Source organism: Gymnodraco acuticeps, unplaced genomic scaffold, assembly GCF_902827175.1.
Source record: "Gymnodraco acuticeps unplaced genomic scaffold, fGymAcu1.1, whole genome shotgun sequence".
Taxonomy (NCBI): domain Eukaryota; kingdom Metazoa; phylum Chordata; class Actinopteri; order Perciformes; family Bathydraconidae; genus Gymnodraco; species Gymnodraco acuticeps.
This window is the reverse complement of record NW_022990852.1, coordinates 265,510-279,248: the sequence shown is the minus strand read 5'-3', so window position 1 is coordinate 279,248 and position 13,739 is coordinate 265,510. Positions and strand designations below refer to the sequence as shown.

General features: G+C 41.4%; 1 protein-coding gene across 1 annotated transcript in view; it reads left to right on the top strand.

The window, feature by feature from the left end:
- Window positions 1-1,290: 1,290 nt before the first annotated feature.
- LOC117557355 (ELAV-like protein 4) overlaps window positions 1,291-13,739 on the top strand; it is a 33,651-nt gene continuing 21,202 nt past the window's right edge. The window contains 1 exon segment of the mRNA XM_034233161.1: window positions 1,291-1,441. Coding sequence (XP_034089052.1) covers window positions 1,360-1,441 — 82 coding nt within the window. The 5' untranslated portion in view covers window positions 1,291-1,359.

Genomic DNA, 13,739 nt, shown 5'->3' with positions numbered 1-13,739 from the left:
AGAAGTAGAAAGTACAGTATTTGAGTTCAACATGTAAGAAGTAGAAAGTACAGGTATTGTGTTCAACATGTAAGAAGTAGAAAGTACAGGTATTTGAGTTCAACATGTAAGAAGTAGAAAGTACAGGTATTTGGGAGTTCAACATGTAAGAAAGATAGAAATGTACAGAGTATTTGTGTTCAACATGTAAGAAGTAGAAGTACAGGTATTTGAGTTCAACATGTAAGAAGTAGAAAGTACAGGTATTTGTGTTCAACATGTAGAAGTAGAAAGTACAGGTATTTGAGTTTCAACATGTGAGAAGTAGAAAGTACAGGTATTTGAGTTCAACATTAAGAAGTAGAAAGTACAGGGTATTTGAGTTCAACATGTAAGAAGTAGAAAGTTCAGGTATTTGAGTTCACAATGTAAGAAGTAGAAAGTACAGGTATTTGTGTTCAACATGTAAGGAAGTTAGAAAGTACAGGTATTTTGTGTTCACATGTAAGAAGTAGAAAGTACAGGTATTTGAGTTCAACATGTAAGAAGTAGAAAGTACGGTATTTGTGTTCAACATGTAAGAAGTCGAAAAGTACAGGTCAGGAATTTGGTTCAACATGTAAGAAGTAGAAAGTACAGGTATTTGTGTTCAACATGTAAGAAGTAGAAAGTACAGGTATTTGAGTTCAACATGTAAGAAGTAGAAAGTACAGGTATTTGTGTTCAACATGTAAGAAGTAGAAAGTACAGGTATTTGAGTTCAACATGTGAGAAGTAGAAAGTACAGATATTTGTGTTCAACATGTGAGAAGTAGTAAGTACAGGTATGGGGAGGCGTGTGGTGCAGTGAGTTGTGAGTTGGTATTCGGATCAGGAGGTCACAGGTTCAAACCCCACTGCAGTCAGCATGTCGTTGTGTCCCTCAGACACTTCACCCCAAATTGCTCCTGTGGGGATTGCCCACAGTATTGAGTATGTAAGTCGCTTTGGATAAAAGCGTCTAACAAGTGACATGTAATGTAATGTAATGTATTTGTGTTCAACATGTAAGAAGTAGAAAGTACAGGTATTTGTGTTCAAAATGAGATGTAGAAAGTACAGGTGTTTAGGTTCAACATGTAAGAAGTCAAAGTAAAAAGTCATCAGGAAATAAGTAGTGGAGTAAAGTACTGATACCAGAAACATGTACTTAAGTACAGTAACGAAGTATTTGTACTCCACTTATTCCCACCTCTGTCCCAAAGCACAAGCGCGCACAAAAAACCGAGTTGACATATGGAAGCTCTAAGGCTGTTTGTTTCCCCTCAGGTGTCATATGCACGACCCAGCTCAGCCTCCATCCGTGACGCCAACCTGTACGTGAGCGGCCTGCCCAAGACCATGACCCAGAAGGAGCTAGAGCAGCTCTTCTCTCAGTACGGACGCATCATCACCTCCCGCATCCTGGTGGACCAGGTCACAGGTATCCATGGGGCTGCACCTCGTCTCTCTGAGCACTAACACACACACCTGAGAGCCAGACACTCAATACACACGAGAGCCAGACACTAAACCAGGGGTGTCCAAACTTTTTTCACCAAGGGTCACATACAGAAAAATATACGAAGAGCCGGGCCACTCACTAAAGGTATATTGCCTCATAAGTTAAGTTTTAAGTCTGCAAAATTAATCAAATGTAGGTAAATTATTCTATGTCACAGCTCTCCATAGGGTTTCATTTATTTTGTTGGCTGCTCATCACTCAGGTTGATTATAATAAGGAGAAAATATGAAGGGTTGTATTTCAAGCGTTGTTATGTAAATAAGTCCTTGAGCTTTTTCTTATCAACTAAGATATGGTAGAAAATACTTCCAACCTTAATTGACTGAATTTATTGAAAAGTGGTCTCATTAACACATGAATACCACTGTGTAATATATGTTACATTTTACGAAGTACAATTAAGACAAGCACAAGTTTCATTTGTATTCCATTATACTATTAGAATTTGCTGAGGGCCGATTCAAATGGTCCGCGGGCCGTAGTTTGGACACCCCTGCGACAAAACACACACACAGCTGTTCCTCTTAACTCATAACTGTGTGTAGAGACTAAGCTTCAAACTAAATAAAAGCTAATTTAGGATGACTTTGACACGTTGGAAAGAAATAGTCCTTGTTGAAGGTGTATTTAATAAAGTGATTGAAACACACAGTTACTAAAGCAGGACCTGGCAGTCAACAGAAAAAACACCTGCCGTACCCTCTCTGTCTTAAAAGCAGGTGGAATTGAGTACCTTAAACCACACCAGGAGTTGTGATGAACAATAAGAAAACGTGTGGAGTCTAAACAAATAATAATGATAATAGAAATTATACACACGGGCTATATAAGCATTTTGCTCCTACGCTGTTCATAACATGTCAGTTGTATAGTTATCAGGGTGTCCGCGTGGTCTTAAAAAGTATTACAAGTTGATAAATCAATTTAGAGAAAATGAAGGCTATTAAAGTATTAACGAACGGCATTTTCCAAGGTGTTTACATTTTGTAGCTTGTTTTCAATAAGTATATAAATGGTCCAGAGAGGTTGTATTCTACAGTCTGCCTGAATGTAATCATGGCGTAGGTGTGTAGTGTGATTCTGTGTAGTTTATTGATGGCATCCCGTTGGGTTTGACGTCATCTGAACAGGACATCGCACGCTCACTGCTTGATAGTGCGAAGGTCCGTTTACGCCGGTTGTTAAACAACATCGTTATGGGGAAATGCAAGTCTGCGTCCAAATGGTTGGAAGATAAGGAGGAAGGACAATCAATACTGTATATAGTCAATGTGAGGTGAAGTGTGTCGCCAAGGTAACCGGTTAGAACTCCAAGTGGAGATGAGGTCTTAAAATGTACGGAAAGGGTCTTAAAAAAGGTCTTAAAAGGTTTTACATTTGACTTCAGGATTCCTGCATAGACCCTCCTGAGTTATATATCAGCAACAGAAAGGATAACGTTCCCAAAAAAAACGGTACTTCGGCCTCATTTGGTGAAAATGACTATTTTTTTCAATCCATAAATCCGTTTTTTCCCATGTCTTGCAGCCCTATCAAGTTGCAAACTATTTTCGTCAGCTGAACAAAGATGGCAGCTGGAAGTGACTCATTTCTTTCCGCATGTCTCCACTGTAACTGTAACAAAGTAAACTCAATGGTAACAGTGATGTAAGGTTATTGTAGCACCATGAGTCAGCCTTAAACTAAGCGTGTTCAATTCTACAGAGGACTGGACTATACCATCCTTCTGTAAGCTTTTAAACAAAAAACAATCACATGCTGGCACCATTTTCCATGTAGGGTGCTTCAACAAAGGGGTGTACAACATCTATGGCGAGGGAAACAATTGTGCTAGACCACAAACAACCGAAATATAATGTGTTGATATCATTTAAACCAGATTGCCCAGGCCTATTGTCCATTAAGCGTCTCCTACTGAGTGAGTGGGTGACCTCATGAGGCGGTTTCCCTCGACCACACTCACCCCCGAGCTGAGGGCGTCGTCTGAACATATTACATGATACACACAAGCTGCATATTATCCATGCTCAATTACACATTCCACTACATCCAAAACACAGGAATGAATCACATCAGCTCCTTGCAGAAGAGCCCCTCCAGGGTGTGTCTTAGATCCATTTCAGGGGTTGTGTGTGCCTGCAGGCGGCAACCTGCTCCACTGTTCTGTGCAATGTGTACTGATGAAGCAGAAAAAGGAGCCGCATGCTGTAAGCCACACTCATTTGCCTAAGCAGAATAAATCACTGCTGGCGTCGAAGTGCACGCCTGTCTGTACACACTGAGCAGAGGAGGAGAGGGGTAAGGAAAACAAAGGAGAGGAGAAGAGGAGACAGTGCAGACAAGGGGGGGAGGATGCAGAGAAAATGGAGAGGAAAGCAAGAAGCAGGGTGTAGATTAGCATTAGGAGAGGAAATGAGAAGAGGGGGGAAGGAGCGGAGGAGAAAGGTGGGGGAAAGGGCTATTTCTATCACCATCATCCATTTCCAAGATTCAAAGGTGTTATCGTCACATGGCCAAAGCTACAGTGTAGACATGGCAATGAAAATCATACGACCTGAGCTCCTCCAACAATCCAACATACAGTATATAATAAAATACAGAAATGCAAAGTCTATAGTTTCACATTTCAAGGCTTTTATTGTCATTTGTACATAGCTGCAGATGAGTTATTATGACAACAGTGCAACACAATACAACAGATACAATAGAAACAGAATATGATAGAACCTGTGCAGAATAGTCATTGGAATATATATGATATATGTGAACAGATAAATGTTCTTTCAAAAGTTCAGGTGTTTAACAGTCTTATGGTCTGTGGGATGAAACTACATGTGAATAGAAATAGATGATGTGGGCACATCTCCTGCAGATCTGTCTTTACTAACAGACGTGTCACACCACCATGCTGCTGACACCCAGGAGACTCCATACCATCAACACACAGCAAGGTAACAGAAAACATCTCTGAGCTTCCTATATCACGACACCTCCATGAATAAAACACCTTGCAGCACAGGTGGTTCTGGGTAGCAGAAAGGAAGAGGGTTTGATGTATCGGCCATAGGTTTGCAGCAGACTGAATAATTCATTGGTCATTCTTGACAGGCTCAAGGTCAGGTTTAAAGCGGAGCGTTCTCACGATCGTGTCCGTATAAAGTGCTGCAGCGCTTCACTTCCACTACAGCGGATAATATGAGCACTCAGATCAAAGGAGGATGCTCAATTGAGAAAATGAAAGGAGTTTCAACACAGTGGGATTTCAACCTCGACTTGGTTACAGAAAAACAAAATTGGTTGTTCAAACTCTCGTACTAACAGCCACAGTGAAATCAAATATTTATGACACACTCTACTACGGCTGTCCTGAAGTAAAAACCTTAGTGTACTAACACCCGTACAATTGTGTCGACTAATCAATTAGCTTCACATATTAAATCCACTACGTTTCTCCACAAATAATTAGGCAAAAGCACCACTTTAAATGTTAAATTCAACAAAAATGTGCTCCTAATTTTCTTAGTCATTCAGCAAGAAAAAAGCCTTAAGAAATTGACTAAGACCAAAATGACCATTTAGTCAACTAATCTCCTTAAAGGGGGCATCCCTACACACGACTAATAATGCTACTGCAAAGTGCTATTGGTCAGTCTTTAAGGGAAGTTGTGTGAGGGCTAAATAATTATTTGTCACTATATTTATTAATATTATACAGTGTTTTATCCTGTAGCATGTAGACAGTAGATTAACCACTAGGCAATAGACTGTTTTATACATAAAGTCACATATATGCACAAACACACATCCGCGAAAACAATATTAAGACAAGTTCTGCGAGGTGTCTCCAGAGGGTGGAGGATCAGCAGGAGAAACCTTAATGATCAATTAGATGTTGGAGTTGCTGGTGATTAAATACATAGAGGACTTTAGAAGGGCCTTGAGAGTAGTGTGCAGACATCACTGACTCATCTTACTGTACGAGCACACACAGACACACACCCACACACTCGCTGCTATTAAGAGAGAAATGGGCTGTAAATTAAAACTCTCCTGTGACTGCCAAAAATGACGAAGAAAAGCAGAGCTGGAGAAAGAGGAGAAAAAAGGAGACGCAGACAGATTATGTCAGAATGGTTTGTGCACTGTCGAGAGATTCAGAGTCTAACGATGTTTCAGAGGCGCTATTATGGGGTGTTCTCTTTCCTGTAGTGTGTTATATAGGTGTGTGTGCATGTTAATGGTCTGCAGTTTCTCTCCCACACACTGCCCCCTAGAACAGAGCCGGCCAGCTAACCAACCAGAGCAGACTGGGCTCTGGTTTCAGACAGAGGGTGAAAAGAGGCAGTATGAGAAAAGTAATACATACTGATATACACCTGAACATCAGCAGGAGAGGACTCTTTAAAGTAGAGACACTACATACTGATATACACCTGAACATCAGCAGGAGAGGACTCTTTAAAGTAGAGACACTACATACTGATATACACCTGAACATCAGCAGGAGAGGACTCTTTAAAGTAGAGACACTACATACTGATATACACCTGAACATCAGCAGGAGAGGACTCTTTAAAGTAGAGACACTACATACTGATATACACCTGAACATCAGCAGGAGAGGACTCTTTAAAGTAGAGACACTACATACTGATATACACCTGAACATCAGCAGGAGAGGACTCTTTAAAGTAGAGACACTACATACTGATATACACCTGAACATCAGCAGGAGAGGACTCTTTAAAGTAGACACTACATACTGATATACACCTGAACATCAGCAGGAGAGGACTCTTTAAAGTAGAGACACTACATACTGATATACACCTGAACATCAGCAGGAGAGGACTCTTTAAAGTAGAGACACTACATACTGATATACACCTGAACATCAGCAGGAGAGGACTCTTTAAAGTAGAGACACTACATACTGATATACACCTGAACATCAGCAGGAGAGGACTCTTTAAAGTAGAGACACTACATACTGATATACACCTGAACATCAGCAGGAGAGGACTCTTTAAAGTAGAGACACTACATACTGATATACACCTGAACATCAGCAGGAGAGGACTCTTTAAAGTAGAGACACTACATACTGATATACACCTGAACATCAGCAGGAGAGGACTCTTTAAAGTAGACACTACATACTGATATACACCTGAACATCAGCAGGAGAGGACTCTTTAAAGTAGAGACACTACATACTGATATACACCTGAACATCAGCAGGAGAGGACTCTTTAAAGTAGAGACACTACATACTGATATACACCTGAACATCAGCAGGAGAGGACTCTTTAAAGTAGAGACACTACATACTGATATACACCTGAACATCAGCAGGAGAGGACTCTTTAAAGTAGAGACACTACATACTGATATACACCTGAACATCAGCAGGAGAGGACTCTTTAATGTAGAGACACTAACATACTGATATACACCTGAACATCAGCAGGAGAGGACTCTTTAAAGTAGAGACACTACATACTGATATACACCTGAACATCAGCAGGAGAGGACTCTTTAAAGTAGAGACACTACATACTGATATACACCTGAACATCAGCAGGAGAGGACTCTTTAAAGTAGAGACACTACATACTGATATACACCTGAACATCAGCAGGAGAGGACTCTTTAAAGTAGAGACACTACATACTGATATACACCTGAACATCAGCAGGAGAGGACTCTTTAATGTAGAGACACTACATACTGATATACACCTGAACATCAGCAGGAGAGGACTCTTTAAAGTAGATACACTACATGCTGATATACACCTGAACATCAGCAGGAGAGGACTCTTTAAAGTAGAGACACTACATACTGATATACACCTGAACATCAGCAGGAGAGGACTCTTTAAAGTAGAGACACTACATACTGATATACACCTGAACATCAGCAGGAGAGGACTCTTTAAAGTAGAGACACTACATACTGATATACACCTGAACATCAGCAGGAGAGGACTCTTTAAAGTAGAGACACTACATACCGATATGAACCTGAAAATGAGCTTATTTGGGCCCCTTTAAAAGGAGACATATTATGCTTAAATTAAGGTTCATATTCGTATTCCCTGTTGCTACTAGAACATGTTCACACACTTTAATGTTCAAAAAACACATTTATTGTCCTTTGCTTTCAGCCTGAATGTATCAGTTTTGTACCTTTATTCTGAAACTGTCTCTCCAAACCCCTCTTAAGCCCACCTGCCCTGATTGGTGTTCGAGAAAAATATGGTGCATCTTTGCAAAGGTAGTTCTTAAGTAGTGTGTGCAGAATTGGGACGGTTTAATCTCTACTAAACCTGCATGGGACATAGGAATGGGAAACAAATACTTGGTACATTTTATTTAATTTTAACCAAAGAAAATACCAATGTGTCTTTTTAACAGCTTGTGCTTTGGTAGGCACTGAATACCCAAATGTGAGTTCAAGAGAATGAGTTTTCCCCCTCCCATTTCAATGCCGTTGAAGAACAATCTGTTGACAGCTGCAGTTTCATTTCGTCGTATCATTTAAACTTCAGTATTCTTGAATTGTGGGACTCATTGTTTGCTGATGATAAAGACATCATTGTGTGGTGCCTTGAAGTTCCGTCGCAGGTCATTTGTGACTCACCAGTGTCCATGTGTTTATTTCATTATGGACCTAATCAGTGCCTGCAATCCAATTGACTCTGTGATTCACTGTTTCTACTGAACTAAGACTAATTCCAGACACACCCTAACAGTGACCACAGAAATAGAGTAGGCTGCAGTCAGAGAATCAGCAGTGCTTCATAAAGTTGTTGAAGTCATGGATGCTCTCCAGTGACCATGCATGGGCAGATGGGCTGATGATCTCCAGTTCCTGCTCTGCTAAATTGGGAACACGAAGTCTGTTCTCTAAATGACCCCCTCATCAACAGGATGCACCCTGCAGTCACTCTTCTGTTCCTCAAGACAAGAAGGAACTTCAAAAGCATCGCTGTTAGCACCATTCAGTCAGAGGCAGCAGAAACAGAAATCCACTAAAACGTCCAGATTGCCCCAAAGACTCAGAGAGAGAACATCGACTTGACACAGATCTCCGTGTCTTCCTCTCTCCCTGCTCTGTCTATTGATTCCTTCTGAATGGATAAGCATATTTTGTCTCTTTATCAGTGCAAATAGTTCTCGCCGAACCCCCCCATCCTTCCTTTGTTTCAAACCTTCAGAGACCAGAGCCAGGCCGTGATTTTCTGCTCCGACTGTTGGTTTAGGTTAGCCTCAAATTGAAACAGATTTCATATCAAACACAGCTTAAGATATGGATATTCGGCTGTTCTTACGACTTCTTCTTCTCCTGGACCTGCGTGCGAGCAGAGGTCATTGCTTACCTGATCAATGACTGCAAATACAATCGATCCTCATACTACAAACGCTGGCTCTGATGGGAAACTAAATTGCTGCTCAGTGTGTGTGAGGATTGGCTGTGAAAAGGCCGAGTTCCCTTCATGTGGGATGGAAGGTGACAATGGGAAAGATTCCCATGGCAACAAGTCTCAGCTATAATGGCAGCACACAACTCAAGATGGTGATTGCCAGTGTTACTAATAACAAGAGTATTTTGCGAGTTATTAAAGATAGGCATGTTGTTCCTGATCAAAATGGCTTTAAATGACGGTTCTGTTATCTTCAAACTGTGCTGGAAATTATTCAGATTCTTCGCTGTCATTTATTCCCAAATTGTGTTTATTGAGCTTTCAGATGCAGAGACTTCCTCTGCCGAGATAAAAAACATCACATATTTTACGAAGTCGAATGCACAGACATGCATTACAAACACGCTGCCAGAAGCACAGCCTGTTAAAGTAGAATTCATATTGATGGAGGCATTGGAAGTCCTGACATGTTGTGTTTGCTGGGCATACTGTTGCACATTTTGATTTCCACTCCATGATCAACACAGGAACAGTTGAACGCGGTTACAGGCCCTGTTGGAGGCTATTCAATATTAATTATGTTTCTAGAAAACGATAATATTCCTCCAGTGCTTGCTTTGTTATGCACCCATGTACAATTGAACCAGTTATTTTACTTTAGTATAACCACAACCCCACTATGGCAGCGAGCTCACACAGCTGTTGCCTTTTGTTTTCTTTGATATGAGGGGAAAAAGAGAGACAACAGAGACAAATGTGTCCCCAGGACGTGATAACAGACCGGTTTCGTGCGCGTAAAGATTCATAGACCCTTGTGACTCAGATTTTGCAGCTGCCTGGTGTTGGTTGCAAATGACTTCCTCAAGATACAAAATAGATTGCGCATAACAAGACATCACTTATGTCCTTGTGTCAGGCTATAAGCTGCAGATTAGTCACCAATAGTTTCCCAATACTTCCGATAGTTGTAATTTCATACATTGAAGATAAAGCTATCAAACCGTCTTAAAGAGGCCCGATTGTGCTTTTTGGGGTTATCCATTTCCTGTAGTGTGTTATATAGGTTTATTATGTGCATGGAAATGATCTGCAAAGGCAACAAACCCAAAGTTCCTGCCAGAGAACACATTGTACGTGATAGGCTAGGGGGCGGGACATCTCTAAGCGGGTGATCAATCACAACAGAGCCGGCCAGCTAACCAATCAGAGCAGGCTCTGGTTTCAGACAGAGGGTGAAAAGAGGTGCTGCAGCACAGAGAGTATGAGAACAATAAAGAGCTTTTTGAACATTAAAGCATGGAGACATGTAGAGACACTACATACTGATATACACCTGAACATCAGCAGGAGAGGACTCTTTAAAGTAGAGACACTACATACTGATATACACCTGAACATCAGCAGGAGAGGACTCTTTAAAGTAGAGACACTACATACTGATATACACCTGAACATCAGCAGGAGAGGACTCTTTAAAGTAGAGACACTAGATACTGATATGAACCTGAACATCAGCAGGAGAGGACTCTTTAAAGTAGAGACACTACATACTGATATACACCTGAACATCAGCAGGAGAGGACTCTTTAAAGTAGAGACACTACATACTGATATACACCTGAACATCAGCAGGAGAGGACTCTTTAAAGTAGAGACACTACATACTGATATACACCTGGACATCAGCAGGAGAGGACTCTTTAAAGTAGAGACACTACATACTGATATACACCTGGACATCAGCAGGAGAGGACTCTTTAAAGTAGAGACACTACATACTGATATACACCTGAACATAAGAATAATATGTCCTCTTGACATTGCAAAGTGTAAAAGTCTTCTACTGTCAGTGCGCCATAAAAGCCACATTTTTAAAAACAACAACATCTCTCAGTCCCTCATCTGCATGGAACTCGTCTCCTTTTACCTCGGTGCCTTGCCTGCTCTGCTGGATCATCACAAAGGAACTAAAACAACATGGATCTCAAGGTCAGAGAAATGCCACTCTGTAGTCGATGCTAGGGCTCCTCTCTCCAGCGCCTCCTCATGAACCTGCACGGCTCTTCACTTTGATTTCTGGGTGTCTTCTTGCACCATTTTTTCCTTTAAAACGAAACACTCTCCCTCTCGGCGGTCGGTGTGCTCTCTCTCTCCTCTCCTGACTTGAATAATGGATGCCTCCCTTCACACTGATACCAAACTGAGTCCCTGTTCCCCGCCTGTCCAGCAGCAGAGAACAGAACGGTCAAGGTAATACAAGCAGAGAGGTGGAGTGACTGCAGCCTTGACTCCTACTATCATCTCTCTGCCTATAATCTTTAGAGTACATACTGTCTCTGCGGCACACAACCACATACAAATGCACATCGATACATGCACACACACATTAGACAGATGGTTGAAGCTCTGCTCTGACAGAGGCTAAGCACGGGGCACCTCCACTCTTCAAAGATTCTTCTTCTCTCCTCTCGCTGGGCCGTTTCAAACGCCATCTGTAACACCAGGCACACTAATGTGACTTAAAACAAGGACATTGCAATTATTTTTTTCCTAGCCATAATTAGAAGATAGCAGGAACAGCGTTTCTTTCTGCCTCTGCCATATTATTAAGTCTTTTGGAAACGCAAGTCTTATCATTTGATAGTTGGCACAATATAGCCGCGCAAGTAAAAGATAAAAGGACGCGGAGATGGAGCGGCGGAGCATCTGAAAACATATTCAGATTTTGCTTATGTGTGCTATCTCTGTGGCCTGCTCACAAGGATACGATGAGCTCGATGTGTGTGTTGGAGAAAGATAGAAAGACAGTGTGTTTTATAACCCTGCAGTTTCTCGGAGGAGCAGTGATTTCTCTCCGTCACTCACTCAGAGTTTGGGGAAATGATAGTGGGTTTCAGAGAGAGGCTTTGTTCGAACAGGAATACTTCCCTTTCGTCGTCTCTATCCTTTCACTGTCACCTCCTAACATTCCCCTCCTCTCCTTCCCTTCCTCCTTTTCATTCCCGACTCACACCCTTCCCCGCCCCCCAGCCCTCGCTCCTCGTCTGTTTCCCCCTCCCCAGATTGAGGTAGCGTGTTATTAGTAAGGCAGCCAATGTGCCTGTCGGTGTGTTAGGGGGAGATAAGCACAGGTAGAGAGAGTTACATAAGCCGCTGTTGATTACTGTGAAGGAAAGGGAGAGCGGGAAAAAGAGGGTGAGAAGAAGAGAGGGGGAGAGAGTGAGAAAGAGAGATTGCTGTACCTTAGTAAGTACATTGTGCTAATGTTGGCTGTATGGCTGGCTGGCGGTTGATAAGTAGCCTCGGTTTAAAGGACCGTCGTGAGGTTGGAGTCCCTCGAATGGCAGCTTGCTTCAGAGATTGCAAGTTTGTTTTTGTTGTAATCTTTAATGGGAGAAAAATAAACTGTTAATATAGCATGACAGAGTGGCAATGAAAAAAGGAAAAACACAAAAACCGATGAATATATTTTGATTGTGGATTAGTGGAGCAGGTTTTTAATTTGAAAGTTCATTAATTTAATCTGCAGGTAGTTTTACTCTTTGATAACATGCTGAACATATTTAAGGATGAAGCTGATATTCTATCTTCTCAATTCATTTCATTCAAAGGGGCAATGTTATTCAAATGTTCAGGTTCATATCAGTATGTAGTGTCTCTACTTTAAAGAGTCCTCTCCTGCTGATGTTCAGGTGTATATCAGTATGTAGTGTCTCTACTTTAAAGAGTCCTCTCCTGCTGATCTTCAGGTGTATATCAGTATGTAGTGTCTCTACTTTAAAGAGTCCTCTCCTGCTGATCTTCAGGTGTATATCAGTATGTAGTGTCTCTACTTTAAAGAGTCCTCTCCTGCTGATCTTCAGGTGTATATCAGTATGTAGTGTCTCTACTTTAAAGAGTCCTCTCCTGCTGATGTTCAGGTGTATATCAGTATGTAGTGCCTCTACTTTAAAGAGTCCTCTCCTGCTGATGTTCAGGTGTATATCAGTATGTAGTGCCTCTACTTTAAAGAGTCCTCTCCTGCTGATGTTCAGGTGTATATCAGTATGTAGTGTCTCTACTTTAAAGAGTCCTCTCCTGCTGATGTTCAGGTGTATATCAGTATGTAGTGTCTCTACTTTAAAGAGTCCTCTCCTGCTGATGTTCAGGTGTATATCAGTATGTAGTGTCTCTACTTTAAAGAGTCCTCTCCTGCTGATGATCAGGTGTATATCAGTATGTAGTGTCTCTACTTTAAAGAGTCCTCTCCTGCTGATGTTCAGGTGTATATCAGTATGTAGTGTCTCTACTTTAAAGAGTCCTCTCCTGCTGATGTTCAGGTGTATATCAGTATGTAGTGTCTCTACTTAAAGAGTTCTCTCCTGCTGATGTTCAGGTGTATATCAGTATGTAGTGTCTCTACTTTAAAGAGTCCTCTCCTGCTGATGTTCAGGTGTATATCAGTATGTAGTGTCTCTACTTTAAAGAGTCCTCTCCTGCTGATGTTCAGGTGTATATCAGTATGTAGTGTCTCTACTTTAAAGAGTCCTCTCCTGCTGATGTTCAGGTGTATATCAGTATGTAGTGTCTCTACTTTAAAGAGTCCTCTCCTGCTGATGTTCAGGTGTATATCAGTACGTAGTGTCTCTACTTTAAAGAGTCCTCTCTTGATGATGTTCAGGTGTATATCAGTATGTAGTGTCTCTGCTTTAAAGAGTCCTCTCCTGCTGATGTTCAGGTGTATATCAGTATGTAGTGTCTCTGCTTTAAAGAGTCCTCTCCTGCTGATGTTCAGGTGTATATCAGTAT